Source organism: Triturus cristatus, chromosome 12 (genome assembly GCF_964204655.1).
Source record: "Triturus cristatus chromosome 12, aTriCri1.1, whole genome shotgun sequence".
NCBI classification, from domain to species: Eukaryota; Metazoa; Chordata; class Amphibia; order Caudata; family Salamandridae; genus Triturus; species Triturus cristatus.
In genome coordinates this window covers 123,601,667-123,620,922 of record NC_140595.1, presented here as the reverse complement: position 1 = coordinate 123,620,922, position 19,256 = coordinate 123,601,667, and the positions used below count along the sequence as shown (strand labels likewise).

The 19,256-nt window shown below is 47.2% G+C and overlaps 1 protein-coding gene across 3 annotated transcripts in view; it reads left to right on the top strand.

Annotated features, from left to right (window-relative positions):
- Nucleotides 1-18,137, top strand: part of ADAR (adenosine deaminase RNA specific) — a 144,509-nt gene extending 126,372 nt beyond the window's left edge. For all 3 annotated transcript variants that reach the window (XM_085638567.1, XM_085638568.1, XM_085638569.1), the window contains exons 14-15: nucleotides 12,157-12,284; nucleotides 16,486-18,137. In XM_085638567.1, coding sequence (XP_085494693.1) covers nucleotides 12,157-12,284; nucleotides 16,486-16,726 — 369 coding nt within the window. In that variant the 3' untranslated portion in view covers nucleotides 16,727-18,137. The remainder of the gene's footprint in view (nucleotides 1-12,156; nucleotides 12,285-16,485) is intronic.
- Nucleotides 18,138-19,256: the final 1,119 nt, after the last annotated feature.

The following is a 19,256-nucleotide window of genomic DNA, read 5'->3' as shown; positions in this document are numbered from 1 at the left end:
GTTTTAATGAGAAAAAAATCCAGAATTCGTGTTTAATAAGCTTTCTAGTTTCCATATAAATACAACTAAACGACAGTGTTTCTAAAGTCAGATCGTTCCTGGGCAAAAGGTTCTAGATGTTAAGAGTAAAAACGTATCACTTAGAAGAGATACTGTTAAGACATAGCCAGTATTTTTGTACCACTCCTCTCGAGTCATGGGAAATCAAGTCATAAAGGCAACCATTATAAGGTAGATTCTTTAAACGACCCAGATGTGTTACTACTTTGGCAGGAAAAAATGGAATGGGGACGATGGGGCCTATTCCACTCGAAAGAAGTGGGCTGAAATAGCATATGCAAGAACTGTCCCTAAAATAGCTTTCTTCCTGCCCCCTGGTCATTAACAGATGCATTCACAATACATTACTGTGTGGATGTTCAATCAATGAAAGAAGCTCAGATTGGGCTCACATTTGTATGCTACTATTAACTTCACACCCTCTACCTTAAAGGTAGAAAATTCTGCTTTGTTGATGCACAGTATGAGTCGAGAAAAGGTTAAGCTTAAACTTTTTTTTTATTGGTTTCTTCCCTATAATGGTAGGTTTGCAGTATATGTTGTAGATCACATGTTGTGTATACTCTTCATCTAGTGTTGGTTAGGGATACTGTAACTTTTCTTCAAAAGTTTTTGCAGATGCAAATGTATAGAATACTTATGGCCAACCAGCCTGAAACAGTGTTTCAACGAGACCTTGCCTGTGATTGTATTTTTTTCTTCCCCTAATGTTTGAACCTTGAATCAAATGTTACGTGAATCTGCACTTAGTAATGGAAAATAGGATTTTGCTGACTGTTAGACCCAAGGGAACACCTTTTCTGCTACAAGAACCTCTGCTGCTCGATGACGCTTTGCACTCCTCAGCCTCTTGAGGATAATGACTTGAAGGAGGGTGGATGTGAAAAATCACTGTTCGAGGCAGATGTGCTGTAGATTCACATGCTTTGCATACTCCTGCCATATAGTGTTGTGTGCAGATGTTTACAAGCTGTTTTTCTTCGAAAAAGTGTTTTCCAGTCACGAGGTAAGGTGACTCCTCCTTTCGGTATAGTGCGCATGGGCATCGACATCATTGCTAGATTGTTTTCGATATGCCATCGAGTTCGGACGTATATTACAGCACTCCGATTTGAAACCATCAATCGATAGCTCTCCAGTGTGCAATTCACTCTACCCTCGTCGGTATGGTTTTGATCGTGTCTTCCACCTTTTTCATGCCGAAATTGATAAAAACTGTAACTAATAGAAAAAACTCAAACCGCAACCTTCGGGCTTACCTTGTTTTCTCGATCAACTTCTAATTGAAAACCCTGCATCCACCCTTCTGCCGATGGAACGGACGGCGTTTCAATTCTGTCCTTGATGCCATTCCAAATATCCGTGCACCGACCAGCATAAGGTCTGTAACCTCTGTCTTCCCGCGGAACATAAAGGGGAAGACTGACGCGTGCCGGCTGTTCCGATCCAAAAAGAGACTGCGGGACAGTGTGGCTCTACGAAGAGACATGCAGCGGCAGAGTATTGAGGACACTCCTGATATCTTCAGAGAAGATATCGAGTAAGAAAAGATGGACGCGTCTGCAGTTCCGAGTTTGAGATCGAACTAGAGTACCACGACATTCCAGCTTGGCAGGGTGCAGTGAGTACCAAAGTTCTTTACCCAAACCAGTGTCCACTAAACCCTGTTGGGCCACCACTGCTATCAGACCATGGAAGGTGTCGAGACTTAATTCAAACACCCCGCCTTCCGACTCTGCACCGAAACAGCAAGTCAGGCCTTGCTGCTTGGGCCCGAGCCTAGATAATACCCCTTCGGTTCCAAAACATTCCAGATCAAAAGAGCAAAAAAGACATCCAGCTCTGCAATTAAAATTTCGGCACCAAAACAAAGACTCCCCTCAAAGCTGCCGGAGCCGATTTTGGAATAAATTAAAGAAAAGCTGGATCCCAGAAGAAAATTCATATGAGTCCTGATACTGGACACATAACCGCTAAACCAGTAATACCTTCAAAAAGGAAAACAGACGCTGAATGCAGAATCCCTCTCACGAAGAAAAATGAAATGGCTACCAGCCCCATTAACATTCCTCAAATCTCTGCACCAATGCCCATTATACCAAATAAATCCTGATATAGGAAAGGATGAGGACAAAGATACAGACCTTGACATATATCCAGCAAAACCTTCCCCTCCTGATGATGAGACCACTAATCAGGAATGAATTTCTAGGGCAGCCAATTACCACGGAGTCCCTTTATACAAAGAAGCACTAGAAGAAGGTTTACTATTCGAAAATCTAGGAAACGTACACAAAACATAAATGTTGCCTATGGTAAAAGGTATGATGAGGCATACTAATTATATTTTTAAAGACCCAGTTAGAGTATGTATATTAACACCTAGGGTGTACAAAAAATATAAACCCCCACCATCCGACCCAGTTTTTATTAGGTGCCCATTGCCTTGGGATTCCTTAGTAGTCTCTAATGCCCGTAAAAGGTCAAATTTAGGAACACCAGGAGAGGCACCAACTTCAGATAAAGAATTCAAGCTGATAGATACACCAGAGAAGAAAGTAGTTGCTCAATCAGGCAACCATTGGCATACAGCTAATACTCGGGGCCTGTTGTCCAGATACGGTAGAGCTCACTGGCATGAGATAGAAGAATTATTACAATATCGCCTAGAAGAACACACAAAAAGAAGGGGGCAGGAAGGAAACCTATTTCTAATTCCTCTTTCAGGTGTGCATTAGTTGCTGCAGCTAGAGGAATCAACACTAGCATTCTGATTAGGAGAAATGCATGGCTCAATTTCTGGTTTTAAACCCGAAGTGCAACAAACCATTCTTAATGCGCCGTTTGATAAAGAGCACCTCTTTGGCCTCAAATAGACCAATCCCTTAAAGATGAAAAAGGATACAGGAGTAGCAAAATCTATGGGGGCACTTCAATCTCCTTTTAACAGAGGTTCCTTTTGTTGCTCCTTTTACAGAAGAGGCTCTAAAACCAACACCACAGATGCGGCCGGAACTTCATGCAAGATAAAACAAGCATTTGCAATGCAATAGGTCTCGCATTTATAAGAGTTTGAGCTATTGGCATTGTAAAATTACAATGCCTTTTATTTGTTTTGGTTGTAAAACAAATAAAAGGCATTGTCATTTACAATGTCAGTAGCATAAACTCGCATAAAAGCGGTGTGTGGAGTGCAGCGGTGTGTGGAGTGCAGCGGTGTGTGGAGTGCAGCGTGGTTTGTAAACAACAAGAAAAGCAGACATCAAAGGAAGGGTGGGAGGGAACGAGCAAATGGGGTGTGAGTTATAACGAAAGCTAATTGTTGTAAGAGGGGATGCAGGAAGTGAGGCCGAGTGCGTGCTGGCGAAAGCAGTCTGCTGCTTTCAAGTCAGATGCCAGCTTCGCGCTTGAATGCCTCACATGCACTGGCCATAAACCGCATTCCTAAGGTCTGTGCCCCTTACTAAATCTCTCTGAATGCGTGAGGCGGCACACGCGCAGGAAGTAGCTGGTGACAAATGGAATGCACGTGGTTGTGCGCGTGACCGCCACCCGATCCGCCTGGGAAGCCTTTGGGAGCATTTTCTGAAGCCCCTACATAAGTCTCGCTGAGCGATCGCTTACGCGATAGTCAGGCGAGACCTAAAAAAAACCCTCCCCCCCCCCCCCGAGGATTCTATAAGGGTGGCTATAGAGTGAACAATTTTAAAGGAAGAGGTAGAGTAACACATACCTCCCAGCCCACTAACAAGTCGTGGGAAGATACGTTTCTTCCCATTTGACAATCCATATCAGACAAATGTTGATTGGATATTATCCAACATAGTTAATCCTGCAGCCTGGCTCATCGGAAGAAGAGCACTTATTTGCATTATTCATTACATCAGATCTCTGATTTGCATTTGGTAATTGTTGACGCCTTCCCAGGCAGACAAGGCATGTCTAGACTCTAAGGTTCCAAAATATATATTCACTGTTATTTTGGAAGTACACCGCTGCGGTTCATTTGTCCTCACCCAAATTTTGGGCTATCGATTGCCTTCTATTAGTCTTTCAGCATTAAAGGCGTAATTTGCGAAAGTGCTTTCTAAAACAAAAATACACGTGCAGTTTCTTTCAGCAAAATATGTCCTAATTTTTCATTAACAATGGAAAACGTAATTGCGGTTCAGCGGTGGTAAGTCATAAGAGCGGCTATTAGTTTTTTTGTTGAGGGCTTTGTTTCAGTATTGTGACAGCGCTGGTTGTTGGGTGCAATTTTTTTTAAGGCGGAAGTGTTTTCAATCAGGTAAGGTGCCATGTGTTTTGATCGTAAAACGCAGCCCGTGCTTATGATACTCTAGCCTTCTGATGGTGCCAAATATTTTTTACATTCTGTGGAAAGAGGAAATGGCATGTCCAGCACTTTATGCACTATCAACTAAGACAGCTGGTGAGAAATACAGTACCCCAGACAACCTTCATGAGCGCCATCCATGCTCCTCCTAAATCTTCCTAACTATGTGAACAGTGGCTTGTCTTGTTCACTCAGAGGGCTAGCACGGGCGCCAAATACATTTGCAATGCAATGGGTCTCGCATTTGAGAGTTTAAACTAGTGGCATTGTAAATGACAGTGCCTTTTATTTATCTATTTTAAAAACCGCACATAAACCAAAGGCTTTGTCTTTTACAATGCCATTAGCTCAAACTCTCGTGTGCCAGTGTGCGTGAGTGATTAACCAAATGTAGGAAGCGTGCTGGCGTAATACAGTCTGGACCGAATACAGGCCTTTTTTCGCATGCCTTTACAATGCATGTATTAACAATGCGGTCGTTATTTCACATACCGTTACAACGCAAGTCGAAACTACCACTTGCTTTTAGGGGGTGCTGGATGTTGGAATAGTATTTACTATTCCAACTCCAGTCTTTGCGGACACTAGGGAATGTGTTGGATTTTAAATCCAACACCTTCTTTCCCCTCATGCAAGTCGTGGTTTCCATTTGCTTTGTAACGGTATGCCAAATTATAGCATGTGTTCGGCATGCAAAGTTAACGCTGTTTACCGTCGGGACCAGCACATGCGCTCCATTCTGAAACATCTGACTCCTAGGCTGAATGTCCTGACCCCACTTTGAAGGAGAAAGTCTTGACTCAGTCTGGTGTCCTGTACTGCCCCTTTGACAAGATGTGCTGAGGGGAGGGGGGGGGGGCACCATGTGGTATTTGGGATTGGCGTTGAAAAGCCCAGATCAAACAGCAACATGACAGAGCTCTGCTGGTGATGCAACACCATCTTTGGCGAGCTGGCATTGTTGAGCCATTCATCAAGATACGGCAATACCAGGATACTTGCCTGGCTGAGATGGACGGCTACCACTGCTATCATCTTCATGAAAAATTGTGGTGCTGAAGTTGGAGACCCAATGGAAGGACCGCAAAGTAGTAATGTTTGGACCCTACTGTGAAGATATTTCCTGTGCGACTGCATGATTGGAATGTGGAAATAGGCATCCTGCAGGTCAGCAAACACCATTCAGTCTCCAGGTTTCAGCTTAAGTAGAAACTGAGCTAGGGAAAGCATTTTGAACTTTTTGTTTTCGAGGAACCAGTTCAGAACACTAAAGCTTAGGATTTGACGAACACTGCGCCCTTTTTGGGGACCAGGAAGTACTGTGAGTAGCACCCCTGACCTCACTCCTGTCTGGCACCAACTTTACTGTGCTGTTTCGGAATAACACCTCCCCCTCCTGTTACAGGACTTGAAGGTGGTCTGCAGTAGAGCTGAGTAGCACTGTGGAGAAACCCGTTGAAAGGGTAGGTGTAGGAAAGTGGCTCTGTATATGTGTAAGGAAGTGGGTGTCTGTTGCAGTAACCCCAACACTTTTTGCCTGATAACTGAGGCACTTTTCCTTGGTGTGCCCTGGGTCCCTGCCAATCAGGTACCCAGAGCCTGTGTTCCTTCCCTAAAAACTGTACTAAAGCCTAAACCCAATTGGCATCTCTGGCCACATGTCAGCCCCTGGTAAATGGTACCCTAGGTACCCAGGGCATTGTGACCAGAGAAGACCCCTAAGGGCTGCAGCACTTATTGTGCCACCCTTAGGGGCCCTGTGTGTGTCCACTTTTTTTTTTTTTTTTTGCAGGCTGGCTGTGTCCTGGTGCAGAACTAAACAGTCGACATGGCACACATTCTTGTGTGCCATGCCCACAAACCCACTGCCCTGGCATACAACAGCCAACCCTCTAGCTGGGTGCCCTATGCCAGTGGTGAGTACACAGGTGCATGAGCCCTGTGAACCTACAGTACCCAGGGCCGTTCCTGGGCACTGTAAGTGCAGTGATGCAAGTAAGAGTATATGGTGCTGGGAGGTTGTCATTACGAATTCAACAGAACCATAATAGCTACACTGAAGACTAACAAGTTTGATATCTACAGAGGGCATCGTAGAGATGCCCCCTGAAACCTAACCTCTACAATGCACGTCTTGTCTGAGAGGCTGACACACAGCAGACATGTTGCTGGACCCCTGGGTGAAGAGCCTCCGCTCTCCTGGACCTGCAACAAGGGACATCCTAAGCGAGGTGCATAGTCTCCTCACCCAGGATGGGCAGGGGAAGCTTCAAAGGCATGCCGCCTTTGTGAGCTTCTCCAGGCCACTTGCTGTACTCAGTAACTGGCCCCCACCGGTTCTGACCCCCACTCTGGCGTAAAGACTGGCGGGAAAGCCTACGTGAGGAAAGGGGGTGTGCCAGCCTGTGCCAACTCCACCCCTCAGGTGGGAGAGGCGAGGTGAAGCACAACTCCGGGCTCCGGCCAGCTTGAGGATGGGGAGCCCTGCCCAATCACAGCTAGACTCCTGCCCCCTGTGAGAAAGTGGCTCTGTATATACTGTTCCCATATAGGTACAGAGTCCACAGTCCCCAGATGTGTGGCAGAGGTTAAAGTTAGATATAACCTTACTCTCTAAAGTGGTAGCTTGGTCAAGCAGTAAGGCAGTATCAGAGGACAGTGTAAAGCATTTGTTGTACACTCAGAAAATGGTCTCACACACTCAAGAACTGAACTCTAGGCCAGTGGTTTATATAGGAAAATATATGGTTGTTTTATTTTAGAACCAACCAGGAGGTATCAAAATATACTGTACTCACCCCAGGACAGGGACCCATTGGTTCCTGCCCTCACCCTACCTGTAACGCCCCTAAATTTAGTATTTAGGGGTACCCTGAACCTTACATCCTCAGATCCCGATTCGAAAACAAGCAAGAAGATCAAGAAACCAGAAGACCCGCCACGCAGCTGCTAAAAAGAGGACGACACCAACTGACTTGGCCCCCAGCCCTACCGGCCTGTTGATCCTTGAACCTGCTCCTGTGGAACTCCGGCGCCTTCAGTGGTCCGCAACCTCAAAAACCCCGGAGGACCTGACCACCTTGAGACTCTACCAAGACTGGGACTCTCACGAGCAGTGGTTCTGCTCAAACAGCAATACCCCTGTTGCCAGCCAGGAACCACAAATTCAGCACACACTGCACCCGCCGAGCCCGGCCTGTGCCCGAGTGGACAAAGACCCTGAAGATGTCCCCCTGGCGATTCTGACCTGGAATCCAGTGCCCAAGGACCCTCCTCAATGACAGACCGCCTGCAGCCTCAGAACCAGGGACCCTTCCAACCGCGACCAGCAGGGGGTAAGATATGCCAACGTCAAGACACACCTGCACCCGGCGCCCCACGGCCCCCTGTGCCCAACTCCTGGGTGCCTACCTATCCTCCATGATTCCAACTTACCCCTCGAAGTGTTGGTCACTCCTGAAGATCCTCCGTCCCCGAGCCTGCAGCCTTTGTTCACTTTCCAAGATCTCCATTGAATAACATTGAGCGCCTGACACACCCTGCACCCAGCCGCCCGAGTGCCCCTGGCAGTGCAGCCTATATCCTAATCTACTTCCCCATTTGCCCTGAGCAAGTTACCAGAAGCCCAGCTCCCACAGCCGCGTGGCCTGCTCGCCAGCAGCCACCAACCGAAGGCCCCCTGCCTCTCATTGGATAACATTGGGCCGAACTACCTCTGCACCCGGCTGCCCCTGTGCCGCTGAGGGTGTACCAACTGTAACTACCTGACCACCTAGGCGTCATTCGCGTACGTGACGTCAGCGAGGTCGCATAAGCCCCACCCCGGCGCGTCTACGTCAGTTTTTTCCTTTTTCGCGTGCAACGCGGATCCGGTCTTGCTACTGGCATATTTCGGGCCCTTTTTCTTCATCATTGTCCTTCTCTTGGTGGAACAGTGTGCGAATACCTTCAGGCTTCAAAGCTTGCACGTCGTGTGGGCGTCTTATGTCGGCGACGGACCCTCATCGCATTTCTATGTGGTGTCTGGGGGAGGATCACGGCACCAGGGTTGTGAGGTGTGCCAACAGTTGAAGCCGAAGTTGCGGCGGGAGCGCCGAATGAAACTTCTTGGCGCGTCTCTCCAGGTCGACCTCCTCCCCTTGGCAGACTGCTTCTGATACGGCTGTGGTTGTAGTCATCGCCCTTTCCCGATGTCGCGAGAGCGTCGCTCACCGGTGGGTAAGTGTCGCAGTGTGTCCCCGGGGGCTGAGTTTTGGCCTGCCGGGGGTGTGAATTCTCCGCGGGTGAGGCGGCCTGCGTGTCCTACCTACCGTTTCCCGGTGATGGAGTGCTGAAAGTCCAGATGGCGACATACGCGGCGGCTTTGCAGGTCCCGCTGGCGTCTCCTCCTCTTCCTTCCCCTCCTGGGGCGTCAGCGGTTCCCTTGCCTTGCGCGGGGCTTTCCGCGGCGCCGCCGGAGGCTCCGGCACAGACTGGGTCGGATCCAGGCTTGGAGGATGTGGTGCTGTTGGTGCGGCTCCTCTGGGGTCCCTCCTTCACACCATGGTGTCTAACTCTCCGCAAACTCCCGCAGGAGTCCCTGTGGTGTCGCGTGAGGTCGCCGGGACTCGGGAATGCGACCTGAATCCCTCTCGGTCCCTTGACAAGGTGTCTAAGGCCGAGGTGACGCCGCTACGGTGCCGGCAGCTGCTGGACCGGGCGGCGCCACAGGGGTCGGTGCACTCTCCTCGTCCTGGTCGAGGCTGGGCGCGAACCCCTCGCCCTCCTCCGGGACTTTTTTTCCTTGGACTGATTGTCAAGCCGTTCGCGGGGTGTTTTCCCTGTGGCTCTTTGTTTTTTCCTCTGTTGCGGAAGTTGTTCCAAAGAGGGTTCCCATGTCTTGGAACTTAACATACCCTATGTGGGGTAGTGGTAGCAGTTCTACAGCTTGCGCTCTGCCTGGGAGTTCTGGTGGCCCTATGATGCCTGTTATCCGTGGCGTTTCTGTATGTTGCTTTGCTTCTTGTGGGCTTGTGCGCGGCACCTCGTGGGGGTGTGTCCGGCCCTTTCCTCTTCTCCCTGCTTGGGATAATTCTGTGCCCTCCCTTGTCAGGTGTTGCCCACTCGGTCTTCCTTGTGCCCTGGGCTGCTTTTTCTTGTTTCTGGCGGCTTGTCTGTTAGCACCGGTCTGGTTGGCCTGTTGCCTTCCATCTGGTGTGGCCTAGCCTTCTTTTCCCTCGTTTCCTTGGGCCCTCTGGGCTCTCCCCCCGGCTTTGGAGGGAAGCTTATTGCCTTGAAGGGGTGTGGGGTACTTTGGCCTCTTCAGCCTGTCCCTTGGTTCCTCGATCGTGAGAGTGAAGGCCCCCCCCCCCTTTCTTTTCTTCTTCTTCCTCCGTCCCTCTGGGGTCGGTGGGGTTCTGCTTGTGAGGTGCTCCTCCTGCCTGGGAGGGGCCGGGTTATTGCCCGGTCCGCAGGTCTAGTCCCCTGTGTGACCCGCTGTCCTGTTATGGCTGGGGGGGGTCCTTTCGCAGACCCTCCTTCTCCGTGGGTATTGCTAGGGTATCTATTCTATGTGAAGGAATCTGCGGCTAGTAGTCTCTATCAGATGCACGAGTTACTTACCTTCGGTAACGATGTATCTGGTAGAGACTATTTGAGCTGCAGATTCCTTCACGGCCCGCCCTTCCTCCCCGTTCTGCAAGGACCCGTGGGTTGGTCTCTGCACTCGCCTCCTGGTGGGGGCTGTCTCTCTTGTGAGTGCATTCCTTTGCTCTTGGGTTGCTCCGTCTTTTTGCTGTTACTTGGTTCTCTGGAGGATGGGGTTATGCTGCTCCTGTGCCCTACTACTCTTGCTGCTTCAGGCTCGGGGGGGGGGGGGGGGGGGGGGGTTACCTTCAATCCCTGCCCTCCCTCCCTTCCTCTGCTGCTGGGGGTCCCTGCCCCTCTGCCGTGCTCTTTCTGGGGGTCACCTGCCCTTGTTCCTTGGAGAATGGTTGCCCTCTGTGCTGGGTTGGCTTGGAGGGTTGTTTTCCTGTCTGTTCTGGGACTGGCTTCCCTTCCCTATTTCCGGGTGGGGGTTGTAGGCCTGCTACAGGTGTCCTGCCTTTACATATGCTCCCTGTCTCTAGGGGAGGGGAGGGACGGTTGTTCGCAGGGTGGCTGCTCGGGGCTCTGCTCTGTTCTTTATTCCGCCCCTGCCTTTGGAGGCTGCAGTGTTGCACCGCTCCTTATGGTGTCCCTTGTCTCCATTCCTTGTTTCTACTCTTTCGCACACTGTTCCCCCTGCTCCCACAGTTTGCCTGTTGGCTCCGCGTTCTGGCGCGGAAAAGTTCTCCGAAGAAAACTAACGTAGGCGCGCTGGGGTGGGGCTTATGTGACCTCGCTGATGTCACGTACGCGGACGTCACCTAGGCGGAGTCGCGTGGTGTAGCCCCGCCCCCTGGCGAGCAGGGATGCTGTGGCAAAAAGTTTCCGGATCCAGTCTCACGCCTGGGGATAATTCTAAGTGAAGGAATCTGCTGCTAGAATCGTCTCTACCAGATACATCGTTACCGCAGGTAAGTAACTCGTACATCTGGTCTAAACCACTAAATGGTGGATTAACGCACAGGTTTGTCATCAAGAAGATTTTCAGACTCAGTCACTAGTTTTGTCAATCTCAGATGGACCAGAAAATAACTGGTCTTCTCACCCCTGGTATAGGTTGTACTGGTTGGAGTAGGCTGCAATGATTCTGGGATTGTTTGACCAATATTTGTAGAACTGAGAAATTACTGGTTGAAGCTGCAATCACTTTTTGAGTGTGCACACTATTTTTTTTTTTAATGCCTTTTATTTGTTTGGCATTTGAGGTCTACATTTTTGGGACTCCACCTCTTATTCTGGCCTGTGACTTTTTTTATGTTGGTCCCCTTTTAGTCAACCTTGTAGTACGAGAGATAGGTCCAGGGTCTTCTTCGGCCACCATTAGAGCACTTTGTTGCCGTTTAGCTTTTTCCAAGAACCATAAAGCTCAATGCTTCAGAAGATCTCCAACCAAGCAGTTGGATTTTAGTGCTATAAAATGTTTGGTTGGATCTCTGCCATAAAAGATGCTGATCCTCCATATGTACCTCTTGCGAATGTTTCACTATATTGTCTTCGGGACAATTTGCCAGGGGATTGTTGATCATGGCAAATATGTATTGAAAAATAGAGTAAGCTATCCACCTCAACACTTATCACCTATCAGGTGGCTAGCCAATGGATCTTCTATGAGAAAGTACAGATGGATATCAGGCCATGCTCCTGCCAGAGCTGTAATCCTTTATTCAGTATGTCTATAAAGTTTGGCACAGAAATAGCAAAGTTTTTTAGATCCTTTAAAAGGACAGTTTACAAATGCCAGGAGAATGCCCACATACTCTACTTTCCTGTGTTCTTTATTTCTTGACTACTTATTAATAGCTTTTGGACAGTTTCACATTCATTATAGTTGACTCAAATATACCCTCTGTATGTGTTTTTTTTTAAAGAACATTTGCAACAGAAAGATATGTGGAAAAATAAGTTCTAAAATCCAGCTTTTAAACCATGATATCCTTATGTTTATGAATACACAGAAGGTACCCATTATGGCACACGTGTGTTGCTAGTTAACTTTACCTTGTGGTGTACCTTGTGTTTTTGTGCTAACCTGAATCTTTCTGTTAATCTGTGTTTTTGATCATTGTAAAGCAGCAGTGAAGCAATAATGTAGGCAATAAATACTGCTTTTTATTTTTTCTGCTACAATTATTTAGGTCGGTCGAGTTAGTGTGTATGACTCTACGCGACAAACTGGAAAGACCAAGGAGTCAAGTGTGAATTGGTGTTTGGCTGATGAAACGTCTGTGGAAATCCTGGATGGAACAAAGGGCAAAGTAGATGGGTAAGTTTTCTCTAGGAAAAAACATGTTCGAGGCATATGAGCTGCAGATTATACACTGTGCATAGATCGCCATCTGGTGTTGGGCCCGGATGTTTGCAGTTTGTTTTTCTTCTTGGACAGTCTTTGGAAGTCACGAGTTCGGTGACTCCTCCTTCGGTCCGTACTGCGCATGGGCTTCGGCTCCATCCTCAGATTGTTTTTTTCCGCCATCTGGCTCGGATGTAATACTTCGTGCTCCGGCTTCGAACCTCCCAGTTCGACCTTCGACGAAAAATCCTCGTCCATCGAGATTCTTTAGACGAAATCGACTTCATCTCTCTCTTCGGCACTTCTTCGATTCCAGGTATCGGCAGCGGTCTTCGGGCCTATCTCGACTCCGGTCTCGGCCGATGGAAAGGACTCCCTTCAGAAAGTGCCCAAAATGTGGGTCTAAATTTCCCCACACCGACCTCCATCAGGTGTGCAACCTCTGCCGAACACGAGGCCCGAGACTGCCCCGCTTGCAAGTCTTTTCGATCGAAAAAGACTATTCGGGATCGACTAGCTCGACGCACCATGGCGCACTCATCGACCTCTGCTCCACCTGACCTCTTCGGAGAAGACACCGGAGCTTTGGGACAGCAGCACACCGAGCAGGAGGACGATGTCGTCAGCGCTTCCGAGGCCGACGACTCCGACGTGGAGGAGATCACACCGGCGCAGAGGGTCGTGAGTACTCTACCCCCTCCCACTCCTGCGCCCATACCGAAAGAGACTCCGGTTACACCTTCGCCTCCGGGCCTAGGGAAAGCCAAGCATACTGCTTCCATCACCCCACCTTCGGGCACGGTGAAAAAGCATCACAAGTCTCCTGGCGGCTTGGGCTCGAGCCAGCCTCCTAGCGGCGCCGAAAAACATTCTTCGGCACCGAAGAAAACAAGCTCCGTTCCGAAGCCATCGGTGTCGAAACCTGCCCTCTCGGTGCCAACCAAACACAAATCCCTCTGCACCGACGCTTCCGTGTCGAAGCCTGCCTCGGCGCCGACCAAAAAATCGGACACCCTGAGAAAGCATGGCGCGGATAAACCAACGAAGCCTTAGGTTCCGAAAACATCGGCACCGATGGAGGAATCGGTGCCGGAGGAGCTTTTCACACCGGATCTTCAAAAGACTTTAACAAAGGATCCAAGGACTGGACATTTAATTTTGTCTTCCAAGAAAAGACTTTTGGACAAACCAACTCCTCCTCCTCCACCACCAAAACGGAAGGACTCTGCCACATCCCCGTTCAGAGTACCCTCCCCACCACCTTCTCCACTCCCTCCATCTCCGCCCCCACCTTCTCTACCCTTGCCTCATCGCTCTCCAACCCCGTCTCCAGACCCTGATGACCACGGAGATCCATTCTATGATCCCACAGATGCCCCGCAGGACCCCACTCCTCCGGGAACACCTGACCCATGGGAGGATTATCACAATCCAGATGTGCCTCAGGATGATCTCTATCCATCCAGGCCATCATCACCCGAGGACTCCCTGGGGTTTCACCACCTCTTACAACGGGCGGCACATTATCATGGGGTGGAGTTACACAGTGATCCAGTTGAGGAAGACTTCCTACTTGACACATTTGACATAGCAGATAAATCCACCGCTATATTACCCATGCTTAAAGGGGTGACCAAGCATGCCACAGAGGTTTTCAAAGACCCCGTCAGAGCTAGGGTCTTAAACCCCAGAATAGAAAAGAAGTACAAGGCAGCCCCCACGGATCCTGTCTATATTAAAGGACCTGCGCCCCTAGACTCATTAGTGGTTTCCACAGCTAGGAAGCGCTCCAACTCTCAGTCATCTGGTGAGGCTCCAACACCTGATAAGGAGTCCAAGCTCTTAGATGCGTCAGGCAAACGCACTGCCTTGCAAGCTGCCAATATGTGGCGCATCGCCAACACGCAGGCGCTGCTGGCGAGGTACGATAGAGTGCACTATGATGAGCTGGAGGCTCTCATGCAACATCTCCCAGAGAAATATAAGAATAAGGCTCATGAACTGATACAAGAGGGAAAGATTATTACCAACACCTCTATTAAATGTGCACTTGACGCAGCAGACACGGCGTCCAGGGCTATAAACACCAGTGTTCTGCTTCGCCGCCACGCCTGGCTCAGGATCTCAGGCTTTAAACCAGAGGTCCAAGCATCTATATTAAACCACCCTTTTGACCAACAACACTTATTTGGCCCAAAAGTAGACGAAGCCCTGGAAAAAATGAAGAAGGATACAGATACGGCGAAGTCTATGGGAGCCCTCCAATCACACACCCCTAGATGCTCTTTTCGCCGTTCCTCCTTTCGAGGCTCTGGCAGAGGTTACTCTTCCGATAACGCCTCCACGTCCTATAAGTCCCCTCCTCAGAATACCTTCACAAAGGGCTACCAAAGAGGTGGATATCGAGGAAACCATAATAAAGGCAGGGGCAAAACCCAACACCGCCCGTTCTGTTCTTCCACACCGCCCACACAATGACTTTCCCCCGCTCCCCCCAGACCATTCCACTCCGGTCGGGGGCAGACTACAAGACTTCCTTCAAACCTGGGAGACCATAACGTCAGACAAATGGGTGACCCAAATTATTCTGTCAGGGTTCTGTCTCGAACTAACTTCTACCCCCCCCCCCCAAATATTCCACCCAGACACTGTCCGATGTCACAAGAACATACCACACTTCTGAAACAAGAGGTGCTCTCCCTCCTGCAAAAACAAGCTATAGAGCAGGTACCCGTCAATCAGCAAAATGTAGGGGTCTACTCTGTGTACTTTCTCATACCGAAGAAAGACGAGACCCTACGGCCCATTCTAGACCTCCGGCCTCTAAATGGAAGGCCTTAAAAGAGTAATTCCGCCCAGGGCACCACCCTCACCTGTGTGGAATCTAAACGTAGTTCTTACAAGGCTAATGGGTCTGCCTTTCGAACCAATACATAAATGTGAGCTACAGTTCCTCACTTGGAAAACAGCTTTCCTCGTAGCTATCACTTCCCTTAGAAGGGTTAGCGAGATACAAGCGTTCACTATACAAGAACCCTTTTTACAGGTACATCACAGCAAGGTGATACTTCGCACAAATCCAAAATTTCTGCCCAAGGTCATTTCCCCCTTCCATCTTAATCGGTGGAGTTACCGTTTTTTTTCTCGCAACCTCAATCTGTTGCGGAAAGGGCTCTACATAAACTTGATGTTAAAAGGGCCTTACTGTACTACATACAAAGAACGCAACCTTTCAGAAAGACTAAACAGTTGTTCGTCTCCTTCTCTCCACCACATAAAGGCAACCCCATTTCAAAATCAGGGATAGCTAGGTGGATTGTAAAGTGTATACAAATTTGCTATCACAAAGCAAACTAACATTATCTGTTCCACCTAAAGCCCACTCTACAAGAAAGATAGGGGCTTCTATGGCTTTTCTAGGGAACATACCCTTAGATGGCATCTGCAAGGCAGCCACATGGTCAACACCACACACCTTCACAAAACATTACTGTGTAGATGTGCACTCCAAACAACAAGCTAGTGTGGGCCAGGCTGTACTAAAGACACTGTTTCAAACTACTGCAACGGATACCGGTGGTCGCCGCTAGGGTTGGGTACTGCTATATAATCTATGCACAGTGTATAATCTGCAGCTCATATGCCTCGAACGGAATATGCTACTTACCAGTATGCATCTGTTCTTGGCATGTAGAGCTGCAGATCTATACACGCCCACCCGCCTCCCTGGCTACCTGTATCCGTTCCAGGCTATCTTATTTAGATACAACACACATGGGTTTCTTCACTATTATCACTACGCTCCATCTTTTCCCTGCTGGCGAAAAACAATCTGAGGATGGAGCCGAAGCCCATGCGCAGTACGGACCGAAGGAGGAGTCACCGAACTCGTGACTTCCAAAGACTGTCCAAGAAGAAAAACAAACTGCAAACATCCGGGCCCAACACCAGATGGCGATCTATGCACAGTGTATAGATCTGCAGCTCTACATGCCAAGAACAGATGCATACTGGTAAGTAGCATATTCCTTATAGAGGTGTCTGCTATGGTCCCCTCATGCAACTCACTGTATTGGAACATTATTCAGAGTGCTTTTAGGCCATTATCTGCATCTTAAAGGATGGCAAACCTGTTATGACCAACTTTTTTACAATGCTTTTTTCTTTCCTCTAGACCAAAACTTGAAGTTTCAAGGGTATCCAAGCAAAATATTTACCAGTTGTACCAAGAGCTCTGCAGAAAGACAAACCGGGACGACCTGCTGTCTTTTACCTCATACAGTGATGTCAAAGAAGCCGCTCTGGACTATAAAGCCAACAAAGAACACTTTGTTCAAGCTTTGGCAGACCTAGGGTATGGCAACTGGATCTGCAAACCACAGGAAGAGAAGAGCTTTACCGTCACTGTTGAATAATGTCTGTTTATGTTTTCTTTTTTATAATGAACCAGGATTGTTATCTAAACATGAGGGATATTACAATGCTGAGATTTTAAACATTTTTTGCCTGTCCTCGATTATAAACGAGTGGAATTAGGACTTTGCAACATAACTTCATTTCTGATGTTTCTCAATTGACGGTCAACTGCTCCCAATCAAATTTGGACTAATTGAAAAACGATGTCCTGTTTTCCAAAGTTAACACTGCGCTATGTAGGTCAAAAAAAGTTTTAATCAGTTTTAACAAGTTTTTGCCTGCTTTTTTTTTTTTTTTGATTGTGGTCTTACATTTTTTACTTTCATGTAACTTTACTGTTTTGGAAACTGGAGCACAATTGCAGTCATTTTTTTAATTTCATGTAATTTTACTGTTTTGGAACCTGGAGCGCTTTCAGTAGCATTGTGAAAGCGTCTGTATATTCATGTTCTCTTGGCACCATTCATAGGTTGACATGTTTAGAAGTGACACCATTCATAGGTTAACATGTTTAGAAGTGACACTTAAATCCAACATATTAGTGGTTTCGAAAAAAGGCTGTACAGAAAAGTACTGCAGTTGTAACATGGCCATGACATTGACTATTTCTTTTGATGCAGACCGTGTTCTGTGAGTAAAAGGTAATTATGAAGTGCATTTGTTGCAAGTACCTTGGTTATATCCCGTCATGGGTGGAAATTCTAATGTTTGTCAATTGTCATGTTGTAGTATGGTTGTCCTCATGTGGTACCTTTTGTTTAACTGGTCTGGATAAATTCCACTTCCACAGTCTTTGAGGGCGTTTTCACCTTATTTTGTGCAGTTGCCAGAGAAGGAGAAAGGTAGTTTAATTCATCCTCTACATGATGGTAGCGTAGTGTCCAATTTTAAGCTGTCTTTTAGTTTGTTCTGTTGAAGAGGTTTGCAGTCAAGGAAATTAAATCAGTACTACAGTAAAGACAGAAATCTCTGAAGTGGCCTGTTGAGATGCTCTTGGTAAAGGAATTTCTATTCCAAGGCAGATTAAGTCTAGCATGTAAGGTGTAACCTTATTTTTTCAACTTTGAAACTTTTAGATCTCTGCTGACCTATGCATGTACTGTTTCTTCTGTCACAATCATGTTTGCATGGAGTTCTACAAACCGCACACTCTGACCTTATGAGAGCTGCTGCTCCTAATGCTTTAAACCGGCCTGTTCTTTAATTATTTTAGGCACGGAAGGCAGGACGTGATGCATTATCCTAAGATCACAACAATAAAATAAAAAGCAGGGTCTCAGGCTGTGATGTTGCTTGTTTGGTTCAACCACTGTTGATGGATAATCCCTTGTGGTTGACTAGAATCGAATGGAGAAAAGCCTTGAAGACCTGCTCTATAGAAAAAATAAATTGCCTTTATGCTTACTGTTACCTTTTGTTGACTTCAGAAGCTTTTTTCCTTATCCTCCATCACGTTAAACTGTTTTAACATTTAATGCTGGAAATGAATTCAGGAGACGAAGTACAATCTTCATATCCATTGTAGCAGCGTAGATGGCAATTAAAACGTTACATATTCTTAATGAGAAATTGAAAGAAAATGCAACTTTTTATGTTGATGTGTGTATATATATATATATATATATATAATATAGAACTGTCATTCTGCATTTAACATGCTTGATTTTTACTTTTTACTCCGTAGTCATTTCTTGTTTCAAAGGTTGAAATTGGCTATCAAAATGGAGGGCATTCTTAGCAATTAAGAGACTTCCCAAAGGGTTAGGAAGAAGTTTTTCCATTGACAAATGTGACAGTTAAAGCATTCATAGTAAAGCTCACCTCTTTTTGTTCATTAGAAAGGTGTATGAACTCTCTAGTGTTATTTACATTGTAGGTCAGCAAAGAATGGAACCGTCCTGGTTGGTTTGGGGGATCAAAGGTTTTTTGAAGACTGACATTAAGATCAGTGCGCCATATGAACTAGCAATTCAAGGCTTTGGAGGAAACTTTGAAGGATCTAAACCAGCCTGCACTTGGAAATAATGCTTGTTTTCTTTAAAGCTTGACCATGGGCATCCCAAGGTACATTTTTTTTCTGTTTTTTTTTTCTGCTCGTTGGCTTTTAATTTTGAAAATTGACTTCATATGTACGGATGTGTCACTAAGGAAATTAGACAAGGCCTGTAATTTTCCATTTTTGTGAAACGTGGGGTGGAAGTTTGTTTAGTTTTCCACCTCTCATAATTGAGAGGCATTGGAGTAAGATCTGCTCCGCTCATTGTCCTTGAAGGAAGCGGTTATGTTTTTTGCTTAGGTTTATTTCTGTTTATACACTCTGGGTGTGCAGAGCAATGGTCCCTTCCCTGGATCGTCAGCTCATGGTGGCAAGTCACTCCGTTTGCTGACAAGGATTAAATCATAGTAATTTGCCAGCGGATTAATATGAGTTGCTATAAACTAGGGAAAAGTACGAGTGCCCATGATGTTTGAGTAATGTTTATTCTGCACTAGGTAACCAACACCTTGAGACTTCCAGGCCAGCCTCAA